Genomic DNA, 25597 nt, shown 5'->3' on the forward strand with positions numbered 1-25597 from the left:
CCCCTGTGGACTTTGGGGGATGGGGTGCATGCATGCACATGAGTACTCAGGTCCCCCAAAAAAGTTCTCTCTCTGCCTATGCAGATGTGCCACCTGAGTTGAAGTCCCCCAGTACCCCAGGATCTCTCACATCCCCGCCTGTAGGGATAGAAGCCTGTTCTGGGTCACCAGCCCTCTAGTGGCAACTCACAACTACAGCACCTAGCCCTGCCCCTGCTCACCAGGCCTCTGGTGCTCAATATAAAATGGTAACAAAGGACTTGAAATAAAATTAAGAATCTCCAACAAGTAATCAAAACAAAGACGAGCGTCTGTCAGGATGGGGTACACCGGGACACAACGGTGGCAGGGAGACCAGTGGAGCTCTGGGCTCATGCAAACCAGGGCCTGTGACTCTCCTGAGGCAGTCTCTGCTCAAGTCTAGTCTGGTCTCCAATGTGGGCGGAAACTTGCTGGCTTAAATACTTCCCCCATGGCCAATCAGACAGTTCCCCTTTTGGAAAGTTCTAGCACAAGTCTCGGCATGCGTGTCTTGTTAATTTAAATTACTTCATTTCAAATTACGTCGTGGGGTTAAGCATGGGGCATGTTTAGGTATGTGTACTGGTCTTTTGGGGTTTTTCCACTTGCAGGCCTGTACATGTTTCTGTTTAACTCTGTGTTATCCAGCACCTTTCTTAGTTTTGGTTTGGACAGAGTGGAAAAGTGCAAGAGAAAACTATTTGAACATTTTGAATGTGCTGCATTATCTGGTTCCTTTCTTTCCTAAGAGAAAGAAGATATAAAAGATATTTCAAGTTTTTTAAACTGCATAATACATTTTTAAATGTTACTTACTTGATTCTCTAGCCTACTTGAGTCTCCAACAAAGTTCCACATGCCAGCTCCAGCATATACTGGCTGAGGCATCGTTCAGCACAAAAGCAACATACTTATATCAGGGGAGTACACTGCAAGACATAGAAAGGGAAAAATAAAGAATGGAATACAGTTCTGAATGCCTCTTAGTCAACCCATTACGGGCATTCAAAAGTCACTGTAGTTATGCTTTTAACCTCTGCCGGTTACCTTTAAATCTTCCACAGAGAGGAAAAACAAGACAGCTCAGATATTTATTTGCTAGGCATTAGAAACCCACCTTGACACTGTCATCTTTGAATGCTGTAGTGTTTTGTTTGTTTCTAGAAACAGTTCGTTGTGCAAGAGTGATTTTTTGTGACTGGTGATTGGCAAAAGAGCAGTATTATGACAAGCACAGCATGGTCCTCTGCTTCATGTAGTATCAAGACTGTTTTCCTAATGATAGTACAACTTGATTCTTTTTTCTAATGACTATAAGACCATGCCACAGAAAGTTATTTTAATAATTGCTCCCTATACAGACAGATGTAGGGAAATTCTTATTGTTTTCAGCATTTTATTAAAGGATCTAAGCCAGAATAAAGGAGGCATTTTTCATAGTAGCTAGGCCAGTAATCCTTAATTAGCTCTCCAGTACTGTTTCCTCGCTCTTCCCCCAGCTTCATTTAAGCAGTGTTTCTGCAGTAGACTCAGCGTAACAGGTGCCCAGCCAGAGTCTGCAGTCACCTTGTGATGTCTCTTACCCTCAAGATTTAGTTGAAAGTTAGTCACCTAAGTTAAAAAACGGAAAACCCTGCTCAGCAGCTGTATAACCCTGGAAAACCTCATACTCATGAGGCATTTCCTTCTTTCACATGAAATTTCCCTACGCATCTACAGTTCTGCTTTCTGTGTATTCCTAGAACTAATAGTTTTAGCATGAAGTGCCTCCTGCTCCCCAGACCCAATGGGCTCCCGAAACTAAGGGAAGTAAAACCTAAGGCCACTGAGGTCCTCAATAGAGTCAGCATGCTCTGAGCCATAGGCAATGTGTGGTGGGGCCATAGAAGGACACGGCCCCCCCCCCCCAGATTGATCCTCGCCAGCACTTTCGGTTTTGCTGGTGGTGCTTCTGGGATTGATGATCAGCTGCTGGGGAACCCCAGCCCCAGTCAGCAATTGGCTGCTGGTACCCCCACTCTCTCCCCGAGTCAGGAAGCACCAGTTGCCCATGCTCCGAGCACATGGAACGGAATATATTGCAGCAGTAAAGGACAAAACACAACAATTATGGCCAGTCACAATCACTTTTGTTAAATATTGAAGAGGAAAGAAGTGATACTTGTGCTCGCCTTTTACATAATGGTTTACTGGCTTGAGTCTAAGTCTAAGTTTCCCTTAGCCCGAGGGTGATGTGAGTATATATCACTCTCATGGCAAGTGCCCTAATCATCAGGCTATAGGATAGGTTGTATGGGAACAGTTTTCACTCCTCCTGTTGAAGTTGGATCAGTTGGTAGCCAAGAATGCAAGAGTCAAGCGGCCAGAAGGAAGCTAACCAGAAAGCTGCCTGATTAGCTCAGTTTAGAGTGAACTCATCTGGGCTGGTGGGAAGGGAGTATGAGACAGTGGGGAGTGAATTCCTGGGTTCCTCTTTGTGCTTTCAGGATTACTCCTGTGTTTTATCCCGTGCCTATTTATCATAAAATGTATGAATAGTTCAGGGAAGCAGGAACCAGAAGCTAGAACTCTCCTTTGCCAACATTGTGCCCTAACCAATAAGCTATAGCATCATGTTTCCTCTTGTTTGCATTCTTTCTGGCTCTATCACTCTCTGCAACCCAGAGAGCCAGCTTCTTTCAACAAAGAGAACAGGTGGTGCCCCTACATAGCTTATTCTGCAGCTCGGTGGTTAGGGCATTCTCCTGTGAGGTGGACGATGTGGATTTATGCTCCTTTAGGCAAAGGAAGACCTAGAACTCAGGTCTTGCTTCTAATTCAATGGTGTAACCATTAGGATGTTATATAAAAGCACATAGCAAACCCTCCGGAGGACTGGAGCAGTGGGGCAAAGCCCATTCTCTAGAACAACAACTCTGGATCACTGACAGGTGTTCAATTCTTATGAGAGAGTCTCTCTCAAGGGGAGAGCTAGGTGTTCAACCTGGAAGATCTTTTTCCCTGAGTGGACATGTTTCCTCTTGGAGAAATTGAATGAATGTTTGTACACACCTAATTTCTACTAGGAGATTGGTGATTCTCCTGTTAGTAAAGTAGTGTCTGTAAATAGCTTTAACACCTGTGCTCCCTTTGTTGCAGAAGGTAGAAACAGTGCAATGAATCCTGGACAGAACTGCAGACAAGAAAAATGAGGGTCTCAGGGCTGAGGCAGTTGAATGCTGACCTGTGGAACTAGATTCTACCATTGCCACTGCTCAGAGTTTGTATGTGATAATAGTTCAATTATTTAACCCCAAATTGCCACAGGTGGCCACATAATTCATGTTCTTCATTTTGTGTGTGCCCTAGTTAAGACACCTGGGCCCTGACTTGCAGGAGCGCTAACACTGCCAGCTGCAGTTGGAATTATTCAGAGCTGTATCTGAATATACAAACTGAGTTTTTTCCAATTAAATTTTTGGGGGGAAAAACCATTGGGAACCACAAATTGGCACCAAAAAATAAAAAAAAACTGGGTCATTTAGTCAATGGGATGAATGAAGCTAAAATAATACTGAATAGCAGCTTACTGAGTTAGGTTATATATCCTGTACAATGAATAAAACAGGAAATACATTACATGCAATCATGTCATTAGACACCATATGATAACTCATGCTTTCTATAATGCTGACTGAAAGTTGCCTATTCTTTCACTTAATATTATTTAAAATGGAATTTATTTAAACAGCATCAAAACAATGTATGTGCTTGATTTTGCCCGTATTCTTTCTCCAACATAAATATATCACAAAACCAGAGAGACAACAGGAGCCTCTAAGCAGAGAACACGAAAAATATTATTTCATTTCAGCTTTCATAATAAAAGGAGCATTTCCCTCTTTGCCAATGTGAAACAGAGGATGTATCTACACTTCTGACCACAGTCATACCAAAAATAGCCTAGCCTAGAGCTGTTTGGAAGTAATTTATCCTGCTGTTGTTTAAATAGTTTTAATTGATCACTGGTCAGTTAACCAATTAAACCTTATTATAATAAGGTTTTCCCTTGGCTAGTTAACTTGAAAATGATGAGGAGGCTGTCCAAAGAATCCAAAATGGACTCAGTAAGTTTAACACCAATAATCTGGCACAAAAATAGGAATAAGTCTAATCAAAATTCCTGTCCATTTTTCTCAGGTCACAGAGCAAAAATGGTGAGTTACTAAAAAAAAAGCAAGAGTTTGAGGAACAAACTTATACAGACTAAGCTAAAATGCATAATAGTAGTTTCAAGAAATGTCCTTATCCACTAAACAGGCTAGACCAGTAGTCTTTGGTGCTCCTTGGGAGGTATCAAACAAACACTGTTTGTCACTGAACAAGACCTGTTTCTGAAAAGGAAGGGAGTTTTGATTTGCAAAGTTAAAAAAGGAAAGCTCCAACTACCAACCAAACTAGTAACCAAACTAAACTAGGAGGGAAATAGGCATCCCATCCTAAAGTCTACCACAGTTTACTAGAGATTAGTACACAAGAGTTTACAGTGATGCCCATATCTGAGAGATGCATTGAAATGGTTAAATTGTATCAAAATGTAGATATATATTGTTTTAAAACATTAGGTACCTTTATTAGTAACACTTAATGCTATGCTTTAAATTAAAGCTGTATTTGAATCATGAGACAGATCATATGTATTTCACTACCTTTTTGGATCAGTCTTCTATTCAAATATTCTTTTCCCTTTGAGACAAGCTGAAAACTTCAGTACGATACACCCATCAGATTCCCAGCAAACAAGGGTTCACAGCTGTTGCATCTTTCCTTTTTTAGGATTGGGAGGGAATCACTGGCTTTTATCTCTTCTTACAAGAAGGGGATCAAGATTACTGTAGCTTCTGCTGGGAATAAGTAAGGTTATCATTTGTATATGAGCCAAGACTCTTAGGCAAGCTATGCAGCTTCCAACATATCAGTCTACTGAGTTCAAGCCTAGTTTCCATTCACGGTAAGCAAAAAATAGACCAATTACAAAACACATGATATATGCCTCACATTTGAGATATAGAGGACAGGTGATTAATGCATTGGAAGATTAGCATTATTTTCTCACCCAAAACAAATTTCCACTCATGTGCTGACTCCATAAGCAGGTGCAAAACTTCCATCAACATTATCATATTTTGTTTTACCAAATGTAGAAGTACTGGCTTTGCAGCACTACAGACTGAAGTGCTAAATTTCTCCAGCAATTTTCTTCACAATACCCTCACTCACTTAGTGCTGTAAACTTTATCCGTAATGAGACACTGTGGAAGATAACTATCAGGTGTATTCCATTCTCAGGTTTTTGGCTAAGACTGAAGCAATGGGAAAATAGTGACATTTATGCACAGTTTATTATGTGATCAGAAATAGAAATTACAGCCACATGCTTAACTTCACATACAATTTCTAAAATGGATTCTTATTTTTTTGAAGATGTTAAGATTTTAAGATTCCATTTTACATTGAAAATAACAGATACTGTTTATTTAAATGAATACATTTGATATTGACAAACAAGATCTTTAAATTAATTAATCAGATACTTCTGCCATTTTATATATTTTTTTATATGACAGTCTTTTAAAAATCATTCTCCATGAAAAAAAATCAGCCATTCATTCCTAAACAATTTTCCAGTATCGCCATTATACAGAATTGTTCAATTATCAAACTGCGGGTTGTAGTTTATAAGATCAATAATGACAACAGCTTCTAAGCTGAAGATCACCCTATTCTGCTTTTGTATACCTCTCTCATCCGTGGTATCATGAAATTGTGTAAAATGCTTTATAATGGCACCTGAATCTTATTACCTGGTGATGATAACATATTTTAAGGATGACAGTTTAAATTATATACTGTGCTAGCAGATTACAATGTCTCAATATTTTTGCTACTCTTCACTAATTTCTTAGTGAAAAGAATAGGCTTTATCCTCTCCACTGCCTGATTTCACATTGGTACTTTCGTTAGTGAACAAAAATCTGAAATGTCAGCAGAAGGGTTATTTTCCAAAGGCAGAATCACTTCAGAAACTACATGACCACAAAAGACTATCCCTAATTCTGATTCTTCAGGGGATGGGCAGGGAGACAGGAATGACTCCAGGGCCTTGGATCGCTGACGGCATTTATACACATGCTCTGGGAGTGGAGGGAAGGCACTTTAATTAGAGTGGCTCTCTGAGTGCCGCTCTAATTAAAGCACCTGGAGCATCATGTGTATCAGCATTCCCATGCTGAAAAATGGTGGTGGGGGCACTTTAAAGCTCAATAAATGAGCTTTAGTTAAAGCACCCCCACCACCATTCTTTAGCACAGGGATGCAAATACATGTGATGCTGGAGTCTGCTGGAGCATGGTAATTGCCACACTCCAGGAGACTAGATTTATCGAGTCAGCTCTGACACACAGTAATTACATGAAACATATATGCAATTACATGAAATATATCTTTAATTTAAAGTGTAGCATTAGGTTTTATTAGTAAAGGTACCTAATGTTTTAAAACAATACATATCTACACACTTGTTACAATTTAGCCTTTTCTTGTAATTTAGCCATTTCCTATCATTACGGTGCATGAAAACAGCCTCACTGCATGTGTATAGGTGCCCTGAAAGACTGGAAGGATAAAGCCCACCCCAGACTTCCTACTGCCTGTAGTTAACTGGGGAGAAATGAAATGCCACCCTAATACAGGATCTCTGCCTTGCCGGATTTGGACCAGTCATAGGCCACATGGTTGTCTCTTGGCCAAATGGCTTACATAGGGTACCACTGAAGAGAATTTAGGCAGAAACACAGCTTGCTGCTCCTATGTTCTCCTCTACCTAAAATTTGAGAACCTGGGTTTTGGGACTTGACTAACAGAATGGTTCTGAGCACTGTGATCTCTGGAAATGGACCCTAAATATGCAGTAGAGATGGAGATGCATTTCACTGATGTCAGCTCATGGATCTCTGACCCCGTTCTGCAAGGGGTGGAAGGTATTTGTTGTGGCACTGACGGGGACCTGTTTAGATTCTGACTTTGGTTAGAGATCATTAGTCGGCCTAGGGACAGTACATTGTACTATTCCTCTGAGAGGACATGTGTCTCTGTAGCAGGGCACTAGGGTGCCTGCTACTGAAGATAGGGAATGGCTTAGCTGCCAGTTAGGAAGGCAGCAGGTGTTAGCTGTTGGGAGCTGATTAGATCAGCTGACCGCCAGGGGGCGAGGCTTGGCCTTCATAAAGAAGGGAAGGCGGAGGTCAGAAACAGTTCCCCTCTGGGAGGTGGAGGTGAGCGTGAGCAGCAGCAGCAGCAGCAGCAGCAGAGTTTATGCTGGCAGTTTGACTGCTGCAATGATGTGAGGGGAGGGAGAGAACCCCTGAGAGAGGTATGTGAGTGAGCCAGCATAGTTGTGGAGTTGTGATTATTACACGGGAGGACTAGGTGATGCTGTAGGGGTGGAGGAGGCCTCAGCAGGAGCTCCCCAATAAGGTGGGAGAGCTCCTGGCACCAAGGAGGGTGCCGCAAGTGAGGGGTCCCAGCCCCAGCATAGGCAGTACCAGGATAAGCCCCAATTGGGAAGGGCCCAAGTTGGGCATAGCACAGGCCCAAGTTGGGTGTAGACAGGCCCGAGTGCAGGCGGTGAGCGCAAGAGACGCAAGCGAGGGCCCCGGGTGGGGCATAGGAAGGCCCGAGTGCAGGTGGCGAGCGCAAGAGGCAACCACAGGCCCAAGTTGGGCATAGACAGGTCTGAGTGTGGGCAGCAAGCGCAAGAGGTGTGAGCCAGGGCCCCAGTGGGGGCATAGAAGGCCCGAAGTGCGGGCGATGAACATAAGGGGCGCAAGCAAGGGCCCCAGGGTGGGCAGCGAGCTCGGGAGGTGTGATCCCATGCCTGAATGCGGGCATAGAGGCTGTGGGGAGTGCAGGATGCAGGCCAGCATGCGAGTGGCCACGGAGTATAAGGGAGGCAGGCCCGAGCGGGACACTGCCTGTGAGATACGAAGCCCCAAGAGGGGAGTAAGCTGGTTGGGGAAGTCTGTGCTGGGCGAGGAGGGGCACAGTCAGAGAGAGCCGCCCCAGGAGGGGGCGCATGTATCGGGTTGGCCCTGGGATAACAACACGAGCACCGGGACTCAAAGGAAACCCCGGCACAGTAAGACCCTGCCCCATGCCAAGAAGGGTAGGAAGGCAGCCTCCTTCACTGAACAAACAAGATCAAAGACGTGGCGGGCAAGACAGGGGATGTGAAAGACCCAGACTTGGCACGGTAGGCAACAGCACTAGGGGAGGTCATGGCACCCCTAGGGCCCGTCCTGCTACAGTCTCCCATATAGACCCTTGAATATTCCTTTTTGTACAGTTTTTGTCTCTGCTCAGGCAAATGTGTTGGTTTATATCTGAGTGCAGATTAATTCCTGCTGCTTCAAGGTATGAGGAATACAACCAAGGAATCTGTATCTAGTTGGAGGAAAAATGGTCCTTTCAGGTATCGAGGGGCTTTCTCTTATTTCCCTGTTATGGTTCTTTCCAATTTAATGCTGTTTTTGTTGGAGGGATGGAGATGAATTATTGGTTTTGGGGATGATTAGAGAGGCATGGGCACTTGGAAGGGACACTGTGGGTAGAGGAGGTATCTCCCCTAGGTATGAGGAAGTAGGAGTGGGTGGGCAAGGATGAGGTTTCTTACCCCTTGATGTAAACAGGGGTTGGAAAACAGTTAGAATTGGCTGGAGGGCTTGGTCTTATGGGTGACACACACTCAAGAGTAGTGAGGAGGGGTGCGGCTTTCATGTTTTGGAGTGTTGTTTCCGATCTGTGGGTTGTTTGTCATGTATTTCAAGCCACTCTGAGCCTTTCTCGATAGGGCAGGATATAAATTTAACTAACATTAATAACTGTTTTGAATTGGGGATCTATTTAGGGAGCTCAGAGTATCCCCAGTACTTAAGTCTTCTCCAGTCCCCTGTACCCCTTCCCCAAATTCTTTTCTAGTCAGAGTTGATGCGCATGTGCATAATCATAATACTGCCCTATCTTTCTGTTCTGCCACCTAATAATATTTCTCACCATTGACAACCCATTGTTTCACTCATCACTAATTGTGATAGGCAGGCCTGGTGGCATGGCTTTAGCCATTCTCAGTCACCATGGAAATCCAAATGTTTCTGTTAACAAAGCCTAGCAACATCTATGCTAGCAGAATGGCTACATTTTCTGTATTAAGGTTAATTGACCAAAAAGGTGATGGGCCTTAATTACGACACCAGACTTCTCCACAAAGACCTGACCTACTGAGAAAAGAGGCTGCTAAATTTTAGATCATACACAAATTAGGCTCTGTAGTCTCTGGAACAATAAGCTGACATGCAAGCGTGACTTCCTCTGTTTAATTCTTGTGAAGAGCTAGTACAGGGTGGGGCAAAAGTATATATTGAAATATATAAACATTCCCAGACTTTTTAACTCTTTGGTGCTCAGTTCTTTAAAGCCTCTGTCAGTCAAGCAGGTATTATTTTCCACAAATATGAGCCTATGCTTAAAGCCAATGAGTGGCTTAGCCATTATTCACAATACGAGTAAAGTTACACACATGTTTTAGAATCTGCAAGGTCAGGGCCCTATCCCCAGAAAGTTTCCCATAAGGATTTAGGTTTTTTACTATTATGTCTGTGTTTATATGGCATTTTCATCTTGCACTGTCATGTCTAAAAGTAAAGAGTGTAAGGCACTCTATTGTTTCCAAATGGTGCTTTTCTAGATGATGCTCTGTATTTCGTATATTTTCTTTTCTTGCATGTCATTTGTACTTGGAGGACTTTGTCTGCTTTTTTAAATCTGTTTATGGATAACAAAAGTATTATTCAGTTACTTAAAAAAAAGGATTCCTAACTTTTTTTTAATTTCAGCATACTCCCTGCTCACAAGAACAGATGAGATGGACAGAAACTCAGGGTTTTAAAAAAAAAAAAAAAAAAAAAAATGGAACAACTTAAATTAAGAACAATAAAATTGAGGCACAGTGTCTACTGAGACCAATAAAACGTCATTTCAAAATATAGAGCTGTGAAAATATTTAAATGTATATCTATATCTTTTCTTGAAGGAAAACAGTGCTATACTGACTCACTACACAAATATATTTTACAGTGCATGAGCTATTATAAAAATAGATGAGTCTGGACTGCTCTGGTTCATATTTTTTCTTGTCTGATATGTTTTATTACTCTTTCTTAAGTAAGACATAATTTATATAAACTGACATTTGGTATGGTGATTCTGTCAATAAACCTGGAAGGAAAAGTGGTAACTCTAAAGATTCCTTATTTAAAACTCATCAAAGTTGGACCCCAGCCCAGGCTGTATGGCTTACTTCCTAATTTCTCCAAACAGCAAAATGAGTTTAGGAGATTTTAGAGAACTGAAGCATATGCTCAACAATAGCAAATGAAACCATTCACAGTTGTCATAATCTGATACAGAAAGTGTTAACTGGAACTAAGAAGCTACTGAAATGTGGTTTCAAAATTTAGCATGAGCAATATGAATTCCTGAGTTGAGAAGTCCATTTCCTCAGCGTCATTTCAGACCATGCTGGACAAAGGTCTGGCAGCATAGATGTAGAAGCAAAGGATGCCATTAATAGTCATATAATTACACCAATTATATTAAAATATAGCCACAGCTTTTATTTCAGTAAGCTCCTAAGGGACTGAATTCCATTAGTGAGCTGTCTTGGGAAATATAAATAATTGTCAAAGGGGAGTTGCTGAACATTTGATAGGAAGGTAAATAACACAAGTTGATTTGTTATAACAAGGAACAAGCATGTGTTTCACCACACTTTACACCTGTATTATAATATTAGAAGGGCTTTAAAGAACTAAGCACACGCATGCTCAAAACAGCAGAGGACACTACCTTGGCACAGTTTCCCTGGGTGAATTTCCTGATTTTATTCAGATAAATTTGAAAGTCTAAAACAAGGTGACTTCCACTCTAGCTATTTTAAGATGGAAAGTAAAGTTATACATGTTTTTTAAAAGAATGAACTATATATATAAAAAATATAGGATACAAGAGGCCAGATACAGTAAGACACCAGTTCTATTTTGGGATTTGCTTGCATATCTCTTCATCATTTTCTTTAGTGGGACTTCACTTAAATGCGAATATTAATTCAGCCTGCATAAAAGAAAGGGCATTGTTTACTTCTGTTTCTACTGACCTATTGTTAAAATAAGTTCCTATGAATTTTAAAACTGGTAAGAAAAAATAGATTTATTCCTCCTCCCCCATATATTTCTGTTGTGCATTTGGCACTAGTTTTGGCTTCACTACTTGACTACAGTTGATCTCCCCTGTTTATGTAGATCTTTTGCTCAACAGCAAGAGAGAGAGAAGATTTAAAAAAACAGAAAAAATGTGGCTTAGAATCAAATATTGATCGAGATATTCAGAGATAGGTGTTGTATTTTCAAATACAATTACCTGTTTTTTACAAGAAAATGTCCTGTATTATAATATTACTAATTAAAACAAAAGCTGAGCAGAACATATTCCTTTATCCCTTCAGAAAAATGTTTAATAAACTAAGAAGTACAAGGCCAGTGAAAAACAATGTTGATCTTACTATAACATAGTTGCAGTACTTGGAAAAGTTTAAGCATACAATTAGACCAAAAGCATTAGTAAAGAGCTTACACAAGTCACAGTCACTAATATCTCCTTTCCCCATGGCCTGTTTTACTATCATTTATTGTAAAATAAATTACTTATTTCTGCCTAAGGACTTTTTTTCTGAGAATTAGTCAGATTGAGCATCAGGCTGATGCTATCTGTTTTAGAGGGAATTCTTGTTAATTGTATGCAACTTACAAACTGTAAAATTTACAAAGAAAAGTAGGAGAGAAGAAAAAGACCGGTACCTTACAAATAGAAAGAAGCCAGGGAGGTTGACAAGCCAAAACATCAGTCCCTTGGAGTTCTGAACCAACAGTGTTAAATTATCAGATGTTTATCAGTTCTTAAAGGGGAAGGGAAGGCTGCAGTTCTTGTCTTGCCTTGCCTAAACAGAGCCCTCCCACTGCCTGGCGTAAATATTTTTTTTTTTTCTCCAAGCCAGAGCTGTTGGAAGTTACTGAGAATGATGTGGCATGATGCTGCCTTTGGTTAAGTACAGACAGTCAGAAAGCCAGAGGCAAAGTCGACTCAATCTTTGCAGGTTTGTCTCAGCTGAGTAGACTGAATCAATAAAGAACAGAACAAACATTTACTTCTGAGTTGGGAAAGGCATCCAGAGGTCTGCATTGGCCCAGGCCAAAAAAAGGGAGGAACTTGGGGTTCAAATTATGGTGGAGCTTGGGGGGGGAGGGGGCTGAGCCCTCCCCTCATAAGAGATAAGAGCCCCCCTATAAGATCTGAAAATCATAACCTGGGAGGGGTGGTGGGGGAGGTTTTGATCAGATTGCTCCTTTACTTAGGTGGACTTGTTAATCAACGAAATCAAAGATTGGGATCATCTTGACCCCCCCCCCCCCCCCGCGAGTCAACATGTAATTAGAACCCTGGAGGCACTAGAGCATGCCTGCCAGCCTGCCAGCTATTGTCAGGTCTTCCCTGACTGGCTGGCTGGCTGACATATGCCCCCAACTCCCTGCTTTTCCCCCCCACAGGCAGAGAACAGTCTCCATTCCAGCTGACCCTGAGATGGGCATCTGCCCATGTCAGGGGGGAGCCACCAGCCTCTGGGGGGTTTCCCAAAGCCAGCCTGGGATCCCCCTGGGCCCTGATCTAGCCAGCTGCAGCAGGAGGGAAGGGGGGGTAATTCTTGCCTCCCCCCACAGCTGGGACTGACTGGCATAAATCAATGATGTAGAGGAGGGAGGGGGAAAGGAATCCCTCCCCCAGGGCTGGCCCCCAAATCCTGGTCCACCCAGCTGTGTGTGCAGGGCAGGGGGGGGTGATTCCTGCTCTGCATGCTGGGCTGGCAGGTTACTGACATGCGGGGGGTGGGGAGGAATGAAGGCTCTCCCTACCCCAGTCTTGTTCCCCCATGTGGGGATTTTCCCAGCTGGAAGGAAGGTGGGAGCTAGGCCCCAGGGGGTTTCCCCTGTCCCCACCCAGCTGGGTGAAAAAAGGATTGTGTCTTGCTGCCTAGCACAAGACTGTGGGGCTGCCTACTGCATCCTGCCAGCTGCTGCTGGTGCTGGGTTCTGAGGGATGCACTGGGTAGCCTGGGTGGCACTAGCTGATCCAGGGGGCTTGCTCTGGGTGGCAGCAGGGAGAGAAGCACTCCATAAAGGACAGATCGGGTCCCGCTGCCCAGCATGTCCCCATCATGTAACCTCCCTATGCTGGCCCAGAACCAGGACTGTGTAGCAAGGGGGCTCCATTCCATTTCCCCCCTCCTTCTGTGGGTCAAAGGCAGAGACTAGCAGGGGATACAGATGTGCAGCCAGCCCAGCCTGGTGGGGGAGAGGACCCTCACAGAACACCCCCCAGCTGGACAGACCCCAGCTGAAGGGTCAGGCCAGGAGGGGGATCCTTTCCCCTTCCTCCACTCAGCCCTGCCCTGTGACACTCTGGGGTGAGACCAATGCAGCTGGCAGGAGAAGAACAGGGCAGGGTGGAGGAAGGGAAAAGGAGTCCCTCACCCAGCTCCTGGGCTCCCCACTCCAGAGGCAGAGGATAGCCTGCCTACCCACAAAGGTTCCTGGGATACTGGGGGACTGTAATGGGGACCCTATCACATTACAGAGAGGAGGAAGCAAACCCCAGAGCCCACCAGCCAGACAAGCCCAGAGACAGACTAAGGAAGGAAAAGATGTAAGCAAACACTCACCCCAGAGCCAGCAGTGAGAGAAATAGCAGAAGCTGGGGGCTTACACAGAAACCCCACAGATCCAGCAGCAGGAGGCCATCCTGAGACTGCTTGTAAGAAGCCAAAACAGGAATCACCTATGACTGCATTGGGAAACTGGTGATCAGAGGGGGAAGTCTCAGGAAATGTGTTAAACTTGCGTCCTGCAAGCTGCAGAAAGGGGAGAGTTTCTCAGAAGGAAGTTGTTAAGAGGGCTTGTTAGATTACTGTTCTGCCTGAGATGTACCCAGGGAGAGCTGGTCTGCATGCATGCTTGCTCATCCACCCCGATGGCGATGAAAGGTTTTGTTATGTTTGAAGTGACAATGTATTGCTTTTCCATTTGTTGTTGTTTGACCATTCAAAAGTTTGTGTTAGAGCCAGGGGGATTCTTTTCTGGTTGTAGTTCAGATTGGTGGTTTGGGTTAGGACTGTGAGGAGAAGTATTTGGAGGTTCCCTTAGAAGCGTTCCCTCTCAGCTGCCTGGCATGCGCAGCCATGCAGGAGCACCTGGCAGTGCGGCATGAGCATGCCTGCGTGGCTGCACATGCCACGCAGTTTAGAGGCTCCTTAGTGCCCTACGATCATGTACTTGCTCTGAGCTGCGCTGGGAAAGCATTCTGAGAAAGTAGCAAGCCCAGAGCAGGGCATAGTGTGGGAACCAGTGAACCTGGAGCCCAGAGTAGGGCAAACAAGGCCTGCAGAGGGCTGGGACCCAGAAGCCATGTCCGGTTCAGTGGGTCTAAGCTACAGGACTCGGCCAAGAGAAAAAAGGGCTGAGACCAGAAGCGCTAAGCCCAGCAAGCATATGCAGGCACCCCAAGATGTCTAATTAGTCCATGGACCAGAGGCTTAGCCTGGGAAGCCCTGGAGACAGCTTCCTTCAGATATAAAACATGACATCTAGTTGTGGCAGGTGAGGAAGGGGAGAGAGCCCCAGAAAGGTGGACCAGGCTGTGCCTGAGCAGCCACACAAGGGTGTTGTGGCCACCCCCTGGGACAAGCAACTTGCTACAGAGACTGTGACCTTGCCTGAGTTGGGAGGGGATCTGGGACAGAAGTTCCATAGACCAGTTTAACCTAAATCCATTTAATCTGATATTGCATCCATCCAGGTTTATCTTACACTAGGTTTGGTCATTTTGAAACCTGTTTACATGAGCTGAACGTCTGTTCTGTTACAGGTTTAAAACAGTTTCTGATCACTTAAGCTGGTTTCTGTGTAACTTCTGTCCCTAGCCTTTAAGATTGTCCTTGCTTCTATGACCCCAACAAAGCAAATGAGCAGAGGGGTGTCCTTTGGTGCAGAAGGAGTCGTAGAGCAAAGAGGAGCAGCAGTGTCATGGTAAAGTGGTATAACACCCACACACACTTGGGGCTGTGTGTAGTAAAATGTGTGCTTTTGGTTGTTGTATATTGGGAGGGGGGGTTGGGGGGGTGCTGGAAGAGAACCACCTCCCCTCCCCCTTATTGTGTCCAGACCGTTATCTTGAGATTCCTTAAAAGAACCTGTAAAACCAGTTTTGTGACTCCGAAGCAAATCCTGGAGTGCTGATCACCTTTGAATTGATTGGTCTGCATTAGTAGTGTTCAAATGATACTGTTTCTTGATTGGAACCCTATAGTGATGTCAGAAAAATTATTTAAGGTTCAGGCCACCTGAGCTGGGGTCTCTGTTCTCCTGGAGCTGCTGAGAGCTGCATTACTGAATTGGGAGCCAGAAAACCTGTTCCCCATGGAGGGGTCTCCCCCCTGCATCTTCACTGGAGAAGCAAACTGAAGCTATGTGAAGGGAAAGCCTCAGGTACAGGGAGAGAAAGTCTGTCTCAAGACCCCTGTTCTCTCCCTCGTCTCCCCCCGCCCTTTTTTTTTGTTGGGAGAGGTGGGAAGTTGAGTGGGATGATGCCGTGGGAGGTGGGGTAGCCATTTCATAGAGGACAGTCTGGTTTTCTGGTTCTCTGTCCTCTATTAATATGAAACTGGACACCTTTATGTCCTCTATTTTTCACCACTCAGCCTGCCCCTGCTGCCAACACCACCACGGCTTCCTGCAGGAGCTCCCTGCTCACTGTTGCCATGCCTCTGCCACCGCCACCACCACCTGCAGGAGTTCACCATGCCCCCCATGTTAATTTTATTGGACACCCTAGTGATTCATTTAGTGTATCCCAGGTAGTCTGGATGGGGGCTTGAGCCACAGTAAAATATATTTAGTACCCCAAAATTGAACCCAGTCCTTGTTGCTGACAGGTACTCAGCAGAAGAGTTACAGGGGGAATGCCAAAACTGAAATGGGCCTTTCTGTGAGGAGAGGTTCCTTAGCTCTAAGTAATGGCAGAGAAGAGAAGCATCCACTTCTGGTACAGGCTTTTGACAATGCTCCCCACAGAGGCACTGACAGAAAAGAAAAAGGACAGAAATTTGTTTATATTTGATACAAATAATTTAATTAACTGGTTTGCAATGAATATAGTTAATCACAACTTTTAGCTTTAAAAGAATAGTGTAAATTTAGTGTTAGGGGACCCTTGATGGTTCTGGAGTAGGAGGTATTTTGTCTACATGCAAAGCAGCGGTAAACCCTACAAGGCTGGGCTAAATTTGAACTAGGAATCTATAGGTGAAAGATCCTGTAAGTGCTCTGAAATGCTCTGAAGTTCCCAGATGTGCCCCACAAAGCAGTTTAAAAGTCAAGTGCTCAGAAGAAAACCTTGAATCCCTAGTATAAATTCCATCCCCTTCTGTTTCTGCATTGTGACAGTAATCAGTTGCAATGTTTTGTGGGTTATGCAACACTAAAGGCAGAAGTGTAGTGAGTAGTGTGAGACGGTAGTGAAATGCTATGGCTACAGCAGTGGGTTACAGACACAAAGCAAATCATAAGTTTGGCACATTCATTTTAAGAGGTATCGTTAGAAGGGACACTCAGCTCTGTCTTATTAGAAAGCATGATTCTTTTCTTTTTTTCTGGCTACAGTGACCCTATACAACCTCTCATAAAATACAGAAACATACTTGGAGACTGGGCCCAAGTGCAGGAATCCCCCCTTGCCTAACTACAAAACTAGAGGGCTATGCTCACTCTTGTGATCTTTCTCTAACCTTTTCTTTTCCTCACAATAATGTTGTTCCAGCAAAAGGGAAGTAGAATATCCTCCCCCACCCAGAAGAGCCTGTGGACTGTTGGTTAGGATTTCCTCCCCAGACAGAAGAGGATCTCCCTTTTCCTGGGTGAGTGGTTCGTCCACAGAGAAGTTATAGAAGGGAGTCACCACTGTCTTCTCCTTTTGTAGCTATCTTTTAAAAGAAAAGTCAGCCCTAGTCAGTTCTTTTCAGGTATCAGCCTCCAGGAGAGTCTAAAGGGTTGTGCAGATGATCTCCCTGATCAGGAGGCATCTGAGTATGGTAGGATATAATATGTATTCTTGTCTTCCACATTTCCTACTGACTAGCTCTAAATGTCTATGTGATGACCTCAGGCAGCTTACCAGTCAGCATACTGGCTGTTCTGGTTCCCACTCTAAGGTGTCCAGTTCATGCGCTATATGGAGGACACAGGTACTCATGCAGGGCTCTGAATTCCTCTGACAAGCCTAGGTGCTTAGTGAGAGCATTGCAGTGCCTATTTTCTTCACCATTAATATTGGCTGCACAAAAATATTAGCACCAATAGAATAATAAGGTAAAAGCAGAACTTACCATTGCACACTCTCTAGGGAACTGTTACCTGGCCCTGAGAGGAGGTATCTTCAGAAGGGGATCTGTGAGCTGTTCCCCTGAGATCTGTTTCAGCGTAGAGGCTCACATGTTACCTTGCAACCAGCAGCTTAGACTTGGGACTTACAAGGCACTCCTGTGGGTAGTTGCCAGAGATCCAAAGTACCAAGCCAAGAGAAACCGAAAGTAAAAATCCTGCAGCTTTGGGCTGTCAGCTGGAATGCCTGTTGCAAAGTAAGAATGCAAAAGAAAAAGAAATTCAGATTTGAACTGACTCAGAAAAACAGTAAGGGGCCTAGGGCAGACACTTAAAAAAAAGGTGGGGGGATTCCAGGAGAGCAGGCAGTACCTAAAGGACATCTGTCCAGCTCCTACATAAAGAAGGCTCCCTAGTCTTCACTGCACAGACAGGGACTAAGGACCTTGGGGCCTCCATCCTCCTCTTCCTTAGAAGTTGCCTCCCAGTTCCCATGGAGGTTAGTGACACACTGGCAAAATCCCAATTCCACTAAAGTTCTACTTTACTAGTGAAAAAAGCACATCTCTTTCCCTCACTTCATTTCCCATATACCCCAGGTGTCTCTAGGCCCAGGGTAGCATACTGCCACCCAGGACTTCCTCCATCATGGACTCCTCATGATGCCTCAAGGAAAACAGCACTTCTGTGACCCACCCCCTGCTCCCCACTGCCATCAGGGAAACTGAGGCTTGGTGCACAGGGTGCCTGCCTGAAGCTGGTGTCCAGACAGCCAGGGCACCCAGGACCTGGAGCCCCTCCTTCCCTAATCCTCTGGTTCATCCAGCTTCACTCTTGTGTCCTGGTAGTCCAGGAGATAATCTACCAGGATTTCCCTGACCATGACTCCCTACCACAGAGGGGGTTGGTACACCCTGCCTAGACAAAGTTCATCCTGACTTGTCCCTGTGTGTTGTGCTTGTTCCATGTATTGTGCTTCCTCCATATGCCATTCCTATTCTGCCAAAGCCTCACAGAAGACCTTCCCCTGGTCTTGCAGATGTTGTGGAGAACACAGGTGACAGCTACAAAGCATGGCAAATGCTAGGCATATACTTCAACTCTTTGACCATGTTGAGGCATATACCCTGAGCCCTCCAGAGTGCCATGAGATGGCCAAAGGCACCCTCAACAGTCATACAGTACCTGCTGAGGCAGCAATTTAAGTGCTCCTGCTTTGTTGTCCAGGTGCCCTGGGTAAATCTTCATGGAAGAGAGGGAAGACAGGGTTCCCAATAATGAAGCATGGGGCAAGGATTCTGCTAATCTTGATGCTGAGCTCCCCAGGGACATACTGTCTGCTCTCCACCAGTTTGGGGAAGTTGGAGTTGGAGAAGACCCTAAAATCATGGGCACTGCTCCCCCCACCCCAGCCAGCAAAAATATGGGTGAAGTGATTATAGTGATCAAAGGCACCTTGCAGCACAATCAAATAGAAACCCTTCCAGTTGATGAACTCAGTAAAGCCTTAGGGTGAACAGAGGAGGGGGATGTATGGGGATGTGCATGCCACAGTTGGGGAAGCCCAGCTGGCAGAAGCTGGTGATGACCTTGTATGGGTTACTAAGGTGAATGACGCAGTTTGCCAGCATGTTCTGGGTAACCACTGTAACCCAGGTATACCCAAGGGTGTGCCGTATTCTCAATAGGATGGGATGGGTAGGCAGGATGGCGTGCTGGCAGAATTTCAAGAAGATCCCTCTTTCCTCTATAGAGTTAGCCCAAACCCAAAGTTCTTAACTAGTTCTTGGATGCTTACAATTTATTGAGTTATAATATACATAAACATAAAACTAAATATCATATACAGATATTTACACAGTGAAAATTAACCTATAACCAAGGTCAAACCCTAAATAACACTACTTACATTTCAATTACAAAATATAAGATGCAAACATGAACAATCTTAATAACAACTATTTCCTTAATATAGTCCCTGACCCACAGCAAGAGAGAGTCCTTCTTCAAATGGGGTCCCTTGTGGGGGTATCCAGGAAGCACCAGGGGCCCCTCCCCTTAGGGTCTTGACTAGGCAGAGGGGATGGGGCTGCTCACCCAGCCCCTTCTCTGGGTTTTCCCACCCCAAACATCTTTCCCCTGTGGGACCCAAGGGTCCAATAACTCACGCTCCCACAGGTGGCAGAGGTCAGGGCGCATCTCGATGGGGTCTCCTCTGCTGGAGTACCTCTCCAGGACTCCCCCACACCAGTGGGCTCCTCCCCAGTCTGTGCCCTGCTCTGGGCACCAAGGGCTCAGCTTCCCTCAGCTGCTGCACCACCACTGCTGGCTTCTGGGTGATGGGCCTCATGCTGCAGCACTACTATTTCCCCATGCCCTGGCTTTGGCACCAAGGGCTCTTTTAGCACAGGCCAGGCCCTTCAGGCTCCATCCATCACGCCGGGTGTAACCCAAGCAGCCTCCGCTGCTCCCTGGCTCCCAAGGCTCAGGTCCATGCGACACCCTGTGCACCGTGGGACCTGGCCACTTGCCGGGAGATGGGGCCTGAGCCACCTCACTGTGGCCCCCAAGGCCCTGCCGGGGTTACAGGCTCAAGCCTCCGCTTGCAGCTCCCAAAGCCTGGGCTCTGTGCACCGAACCGTGCACCATGATGGACCCAAGCAGTCTCGCACCACTCCCAGGGCTGAGTCTCCGCACACCGTCCCTGTGCACCGTCAACAGCCCGAGCAGTCTTGCACCGCTCCCAAGGTTGGTCCTCCCGTGGCAGCTTCAGGCGCCTTAGGCCTATTGCCTGCTAAGGGAGAGCTCCCCAGCTTTTCTTGTACTGGAGTACTGCGTCCAGTTTTGGGCTCCACAATTCAAAAAGGATGTGGAGAAGCTTGAGAGAGTCCAGAGGAGAGCCACGCGCATGATCAGAGGTCAGGAAAACAGATCTTACGATGACAGGCTGAGAGCCATGGGACTCTTTAGCCTGGAAAAGCGTAGGCTCAGGGGTGATCTGATGGCCACCTATAAATTTATCAAGGGTGACCACCAGGATTGGGGGGAACGTTTGTTCACCAGAGCGCCCCAAGGGATGACGAGGTTGAACGGTCACAAACTCCTGCAAGACCGTTTCAGGCTGGACATAAGGAAGAATTTCTTTACTGTCCGAGCCCCCAAGGTCTGGAACAGTCTGCCATCGGAGGTGGTTCAAGCACCTACATTGAACACCTTCAAGAGTAAATTGGATGCTTATCTTGCTGGGATCCTATGACCCCAGCTGACTTCCTGCCCTTTGGGCAGGGGGCTGGACTCGATGATCTCCCGAGGTCCCTTCCAGCCCTAATGTCTATGAAATCTATGAAATCTTGGCTCCGTTCTTCTTGAGTCCCTCGCTGCATCTGCCCCTTGTGCTGGGCATGGAGCTCCCTTTATACACTCCAGGGCTCCATCACTGAAGTCTTCCGGACCAGACAGTATACAGTCTTCAATCAGGTCTGGGAAGCTCTTCTGCCCCTCCCCTCAGGAAAGGGGTGTAACTTTATTTCTCCTGCTGCCTCCTGATTGGTGGATGGGCTCCACCAAACAAACAGAAGGATCTCAAGCCTGGGACTCAACCCAAACTCTGAAAGGTGAGCCTGCTACACCAAGCACACTTCCCTGACTGCTGCTCTGCCTATGGACTTGCCCGTGCTGAACTAGTTGTTGATGCATTAGATGCTGTTGGAGATGGCAAGCTTCCAGATGGTGACACACTTCTCCAGAGTCATGGGTGACCTTTTGGCAATGTCCTGCCACTCAACGTTGGGAGTCAGCTTAGCAACAATGTCCATGAAGGTGGCCCAGCATAGGCAGAAGTTCTGCAGACACTGATCATCATTCCAGGTATTCAGGATGATCCACTGCCATGAGTCACAGGCCCCAAAGCACCAGTAGACAGTTGTGAGGTGTTTGCCAAGCAATCTGCCATCTAACACACCCAAGAGGGCCTCATGGTCATCAGCAAGGTGAAAGTCATTGGCTGCCTCCATGGGGTTGGTGGCTGTAGGATCTGGTAAATGGCCTAGCAGGCTACTGAACCCTGCACAGGAGGGCATGTGCCAGCACAGTGATCTGCCAGGTCAGCTGCAGACAGGTATGTGAAATGTCCCTGAGCCTCTGTTTAGATGTTCACAGAGCACCAAGCAGGATTCAAATTATACTCCGACTCTTGGGTGGGATCTGCGACGGTGGCAGCTGCTGCTTAGAAAGGTGTAGGGCAGGCCAAGGGCTCTTGTCTCGTATGGGGGGGGACTCCGCCTGCCCCCTCCAGCTCCTCACGTATTTTGATCCCTGGCACCAAGGAGGATGCAGCACAGCTCCCAGGTCGTTTGGCCTCTGTGAGGGATGCAGGAGGGTGAGGGAAGGAGAAACTGATGTTTCTGCAATTAACAAGAGTGGGGACTCATTCTGAATCTCTTCTGGAAGCCTCTGAGCAGGGAGAGAGAGGGGTTACTGTGCATGGCAGGGCATGCCCTTGAGGTAACCAGGCAGTCAGGGTTGTCCTGTGTACTTTGTTGTACTTGGCAGGCTCTGGCAGCCTGGGGAGTGTACAGAACAGGATGGGATACATGCAGAGGGCCTCTTTGGCAGTGGGCCATCACCAGCTCAGTCTGCCTGAACATCAAACACTTGTACAGTTTTCAACCAACTGGGGTTCTAACCTGTTCTAACCTGTTACAGTAAACTGCTACTTGAATTAGTTGATTGAAACACTTGCACACAGCCTAGGGAGTTACTAGGACACATGTGAGCTAGACTGCATTAACAAAGAGTAATTATAAATGGATCAACGTCAGACTGCAAAAGGGATCCAATGGAAGTCTGCTCTACATCCAGAACTGTTTAACATGTTTGTTAATTATTTGGATGAATTGGCAAGGAGTACACTGTTCAGCTTTTCAGACAGTGCAAAACTGGGAGGGATTCCAAACACTTTGGAAGACAGGATTAAAATTGAAGAACTGGGCCAGAGGTAGAAAAATACAATTTGAGGAAGACAAATATAAGGTGCTATGCCTAGAAAAGGAAGTCCAAATTCACACATACAGAATGTGGGATAACTGGCTTGACAGTAGCACTGCTGAGCCATACCTGGGGATTATGATGAATCACAAACTCAACAGTGTGGTGGTGTCTCAAGAAATACAAATTCAGTTTCTGGATTGCATTAACAGAAGCATCGTATGAAATACACAAGAGGTATATACTCGAAAATGGTTAGGATTCAGCTAAAGTACTGTGTTCAGTTTTAGGCAGTTCCTTATAAGAAATACATAGATGAACTGGAGGGAGTCAAGAAGTGAGCAACAAAGACAATAAAGGGGTTGGAAAGACTGAAGAAACAAGGTATGTGCTGTTTGGAGAGAAGGAGGTGAAGGGTAACATGACAGCTGACAGCTGTTTCCAAGCACTTGAAAGGATGTTGTAATGAAGAGGAAAAACAACTGTTGTCCCTTGCCACAGAGGATGGAACACAGAGCAATAGCTTTACATCATAGCAAGCAGATTTAGATCAAATCTCTTGCAAAACTTTCAAACTATCAGAAATGTAAGTTTGAGGAACAAGCTGGCTGAAGTTGCAGAATCTTCTTCCTTGGAGGTTTTCAAAAGAAGGCAGGGTAGACATCTATCTGGGCTGATCCAGAAACAGCAAATCTTGCATTTGTACTGTACTGGTAATTGGACTAGATGATGTTCAAGGTTTCTTCCTGCCCTGTGATTCTCAGCCTGGAGACTCCAGGATTATTACTTCTAGTTTCTTTTATGTGGCCTGCCTAAACATAAGATTAAGCTGATCAATGAAGTTTCTTGTTTAAATGTTCTTCTAATTTAAAAGAAAGCATTTTTCTAAAGCAAAAACATTCTTTAATAGTTTTTAGTTTTTCAACAAGTTCTAATTTTTGTCAAGAATTAATATAATTATATTTGAAATTTACATTCCCTGAACCCTTTTTTCCCACGTTACTGAACGCAACCTAACAAATGCTATCTGGTAAGAATATGTTATTAATTATTTCTTCTTTTTCCTATTGTCACTCAATACATTTTCAAAACTTCCTTCCCAGCAAAAAAGTTACAGCATTAAAAAAATTGGGCAAAATAACCCCTATTGGGTGTCATTCATTCTGTTGCATCCTGCAATAAGGGGGGAAAGCGAGTCATTTACAAAACCTACAAAAAAGAAATGTTCTTCCATTTGGACCATTTCTAATAGGCCACTTCTGCCTGTTCTTTTGTGTGAATTTCTTTGGCGCTTATGAGGTTTAAATCACACACTTTTCAATTTCATTATATAATGAAAAATCTACTTGTTGTATATAAAAGTGATGCAGGTGTCAGACAACATTATGCTACAATGGGGTGGTAATACCACCTGCACTCCCACATTTAATTCTCATTCATTTTCTTAATTACACAAAAATGTGCTTGCTAATTACACCTGGGACACTTTACAACCATCTAAACACCACTAGCCATAGCAAGGTGCTTATTTATAGCATAAATTATTCTGGTATGCTCACTACCAGGAAAATCTCTCTCTCTAATTTATGCAAGTCTAATTTCTAGTGGACACAGGCTATTTGGCAAGATATTGACAATTACTCTCACTAATGAGCAACTAAATTAAAATTGAGAAATGTAAGTGCAGTGACAAAAAAAAGTGAGTAATTTACAGCATGCAAACCCTAAAGTGAAAGTATATATGTGAAAGTAATTTTAAAATAAACTATAATTACTGAAATATAAAATTAAGCACCTCAGTTTAAAGAAATATTGTGGAGCCTACAGGTGTGGTTCCACAACATGAAATAGTTCCCTTTGAGGGCAATGACAGTTTTCTCACTGAATGCAAAGGCAGAAGGATTGGATTCTAGTGCATTACTGATGGTGGAGAGGGAAGTAAATAGTCATGTGTTTATATAAGACTATAAATAAAAAGAAAGATGATTAAATCAAATCAGATGTAAAGACAGTCCTTGGCTTTTCTTTTTATAAGGGTCACATTCCACCCCAGATGTATCCCTGTGCAATTCAATATAGGCATATATTTTTTATAGAATCCTGAATGCTTGAAGACACAGCATTCTAGTTCCTTTTTCCTACTATGCACATATGATGTGGGGCAGTAGTAATTAGCCTGTCCATAGTTCTGTGCAGATGTTACTGCCAGTTAAAGGGAGCAATTCAGTTTCATAGTTTGATAGTTTCATAGTTTGTAGGGTCGGAAGGGACCTGAGCAGATCATCTAGTCCGACTCCCTGCTATGGCAGGAAAGAATACTGGGGTCAAATGACCCCAGCAAGATGTTCACTATGTGCGTTAGTCCTGCTGCTTGGCCAATGTCTTAGTACTTCTTTTTCAGCATAAGTTCCTGGAACAGAAACCATCACTGATCACATACCTTCAAAACTCCTTAGCACTCTAAAAATAAGAATAAGAATAATAAAAAAAATTAGCACCTGATGAAGTGAGCAGGCAGGAGTGCTGGTGTACCCCCTGCAAGTGCTGACTGGGAGCATCGTAGTTGCTTCTGGTAGCACTGCAGCTGCTTCCTAGTCAGTGAGACTGGCTGTGAGGGAACACCCCTACCCCCGCTTGCTGACTGATCCCTGGGGTGGTGCATGTGCCCCCCCCCCCAACTAAGGTGGCACCAGTCACCTATGTGCATCCCTGACTCAATCTGTAAGGTACAACTCTGCCCTGCCTTCTGCTTGATTTCAGACTAATACAACTAACTACCTCTCCCAAGAAAAAAATTAAGTAGTGTTCCAGAGTTTCACCAAAGCTTCATGAAAACATCAGGGTGGAAAGGTCACTTGAGGGTACTGACAGAAGTGGCATTTGTTGCACAATAGACCCCTTGAAAGTGCTCTACAGCTGGGTCCTGACAGAAGTGCACATCTGCAGAGCACTTAAAAAGTGCTTGATCATGTGACAAATTAACCCTTATTCCATGAAGATACAGATGAAGGTGC

General features: G+C 44.8%; 1 protein-coding gene across 11 annotated transcripts in view; it reads right to left on the reverse strand.

Annotated features, from left to right (window-relative positions):
- IL15 (interleukin 15) overlaps positions 1–25597 on the reverse strand; it is a 125855-nt gene that overhangs the window by 55695 nt on the left and 44563 nt on the right. For 4 of the 11 annotated variants that reach the window (XM_090036486.1, XM_090036475.1, XM_090036478.1 and 1 more), the window contains 3 exons: positions 17603–17844; positions 4710–4901; positions 838–950 (listed from right to left, as the gene is read on the reverse strand). In XM_090036486.1, coding sequence (XP_089892612.1) covers positions 838–909 — 72 coding nt within the window. In that variant the 5' untranslated portion in view covers positions 910–950; positions 4710–4901; positions 17603–17844. Of the gene's footprint in view, positions 1–837; positions 951–4709; positions 4905–11969; positions 12321–13885; positions 14005–17602; positions 17845–25597 lie in introns of those variants that run through there. The other 7 variants (XM_090036476.1, XM_090036482.1, XM_090036480.1 and 4 more) reach the window with 7 other exon arrangements.

The sequence above is a fragment of the Crocodylus siamensis genome, chromosome 2, assembly GCF_052110815.1.
Source record: "Crocodylus siamensis isolate JL-2025a chromosome 2, ASM5211081v1, whole genome shotgun sequence".
NCBI lineage: Eukaryota > Metazoa > Chordata > Crocodylia > Crocodylidae > Crocodylus > Crocodylus siamensis.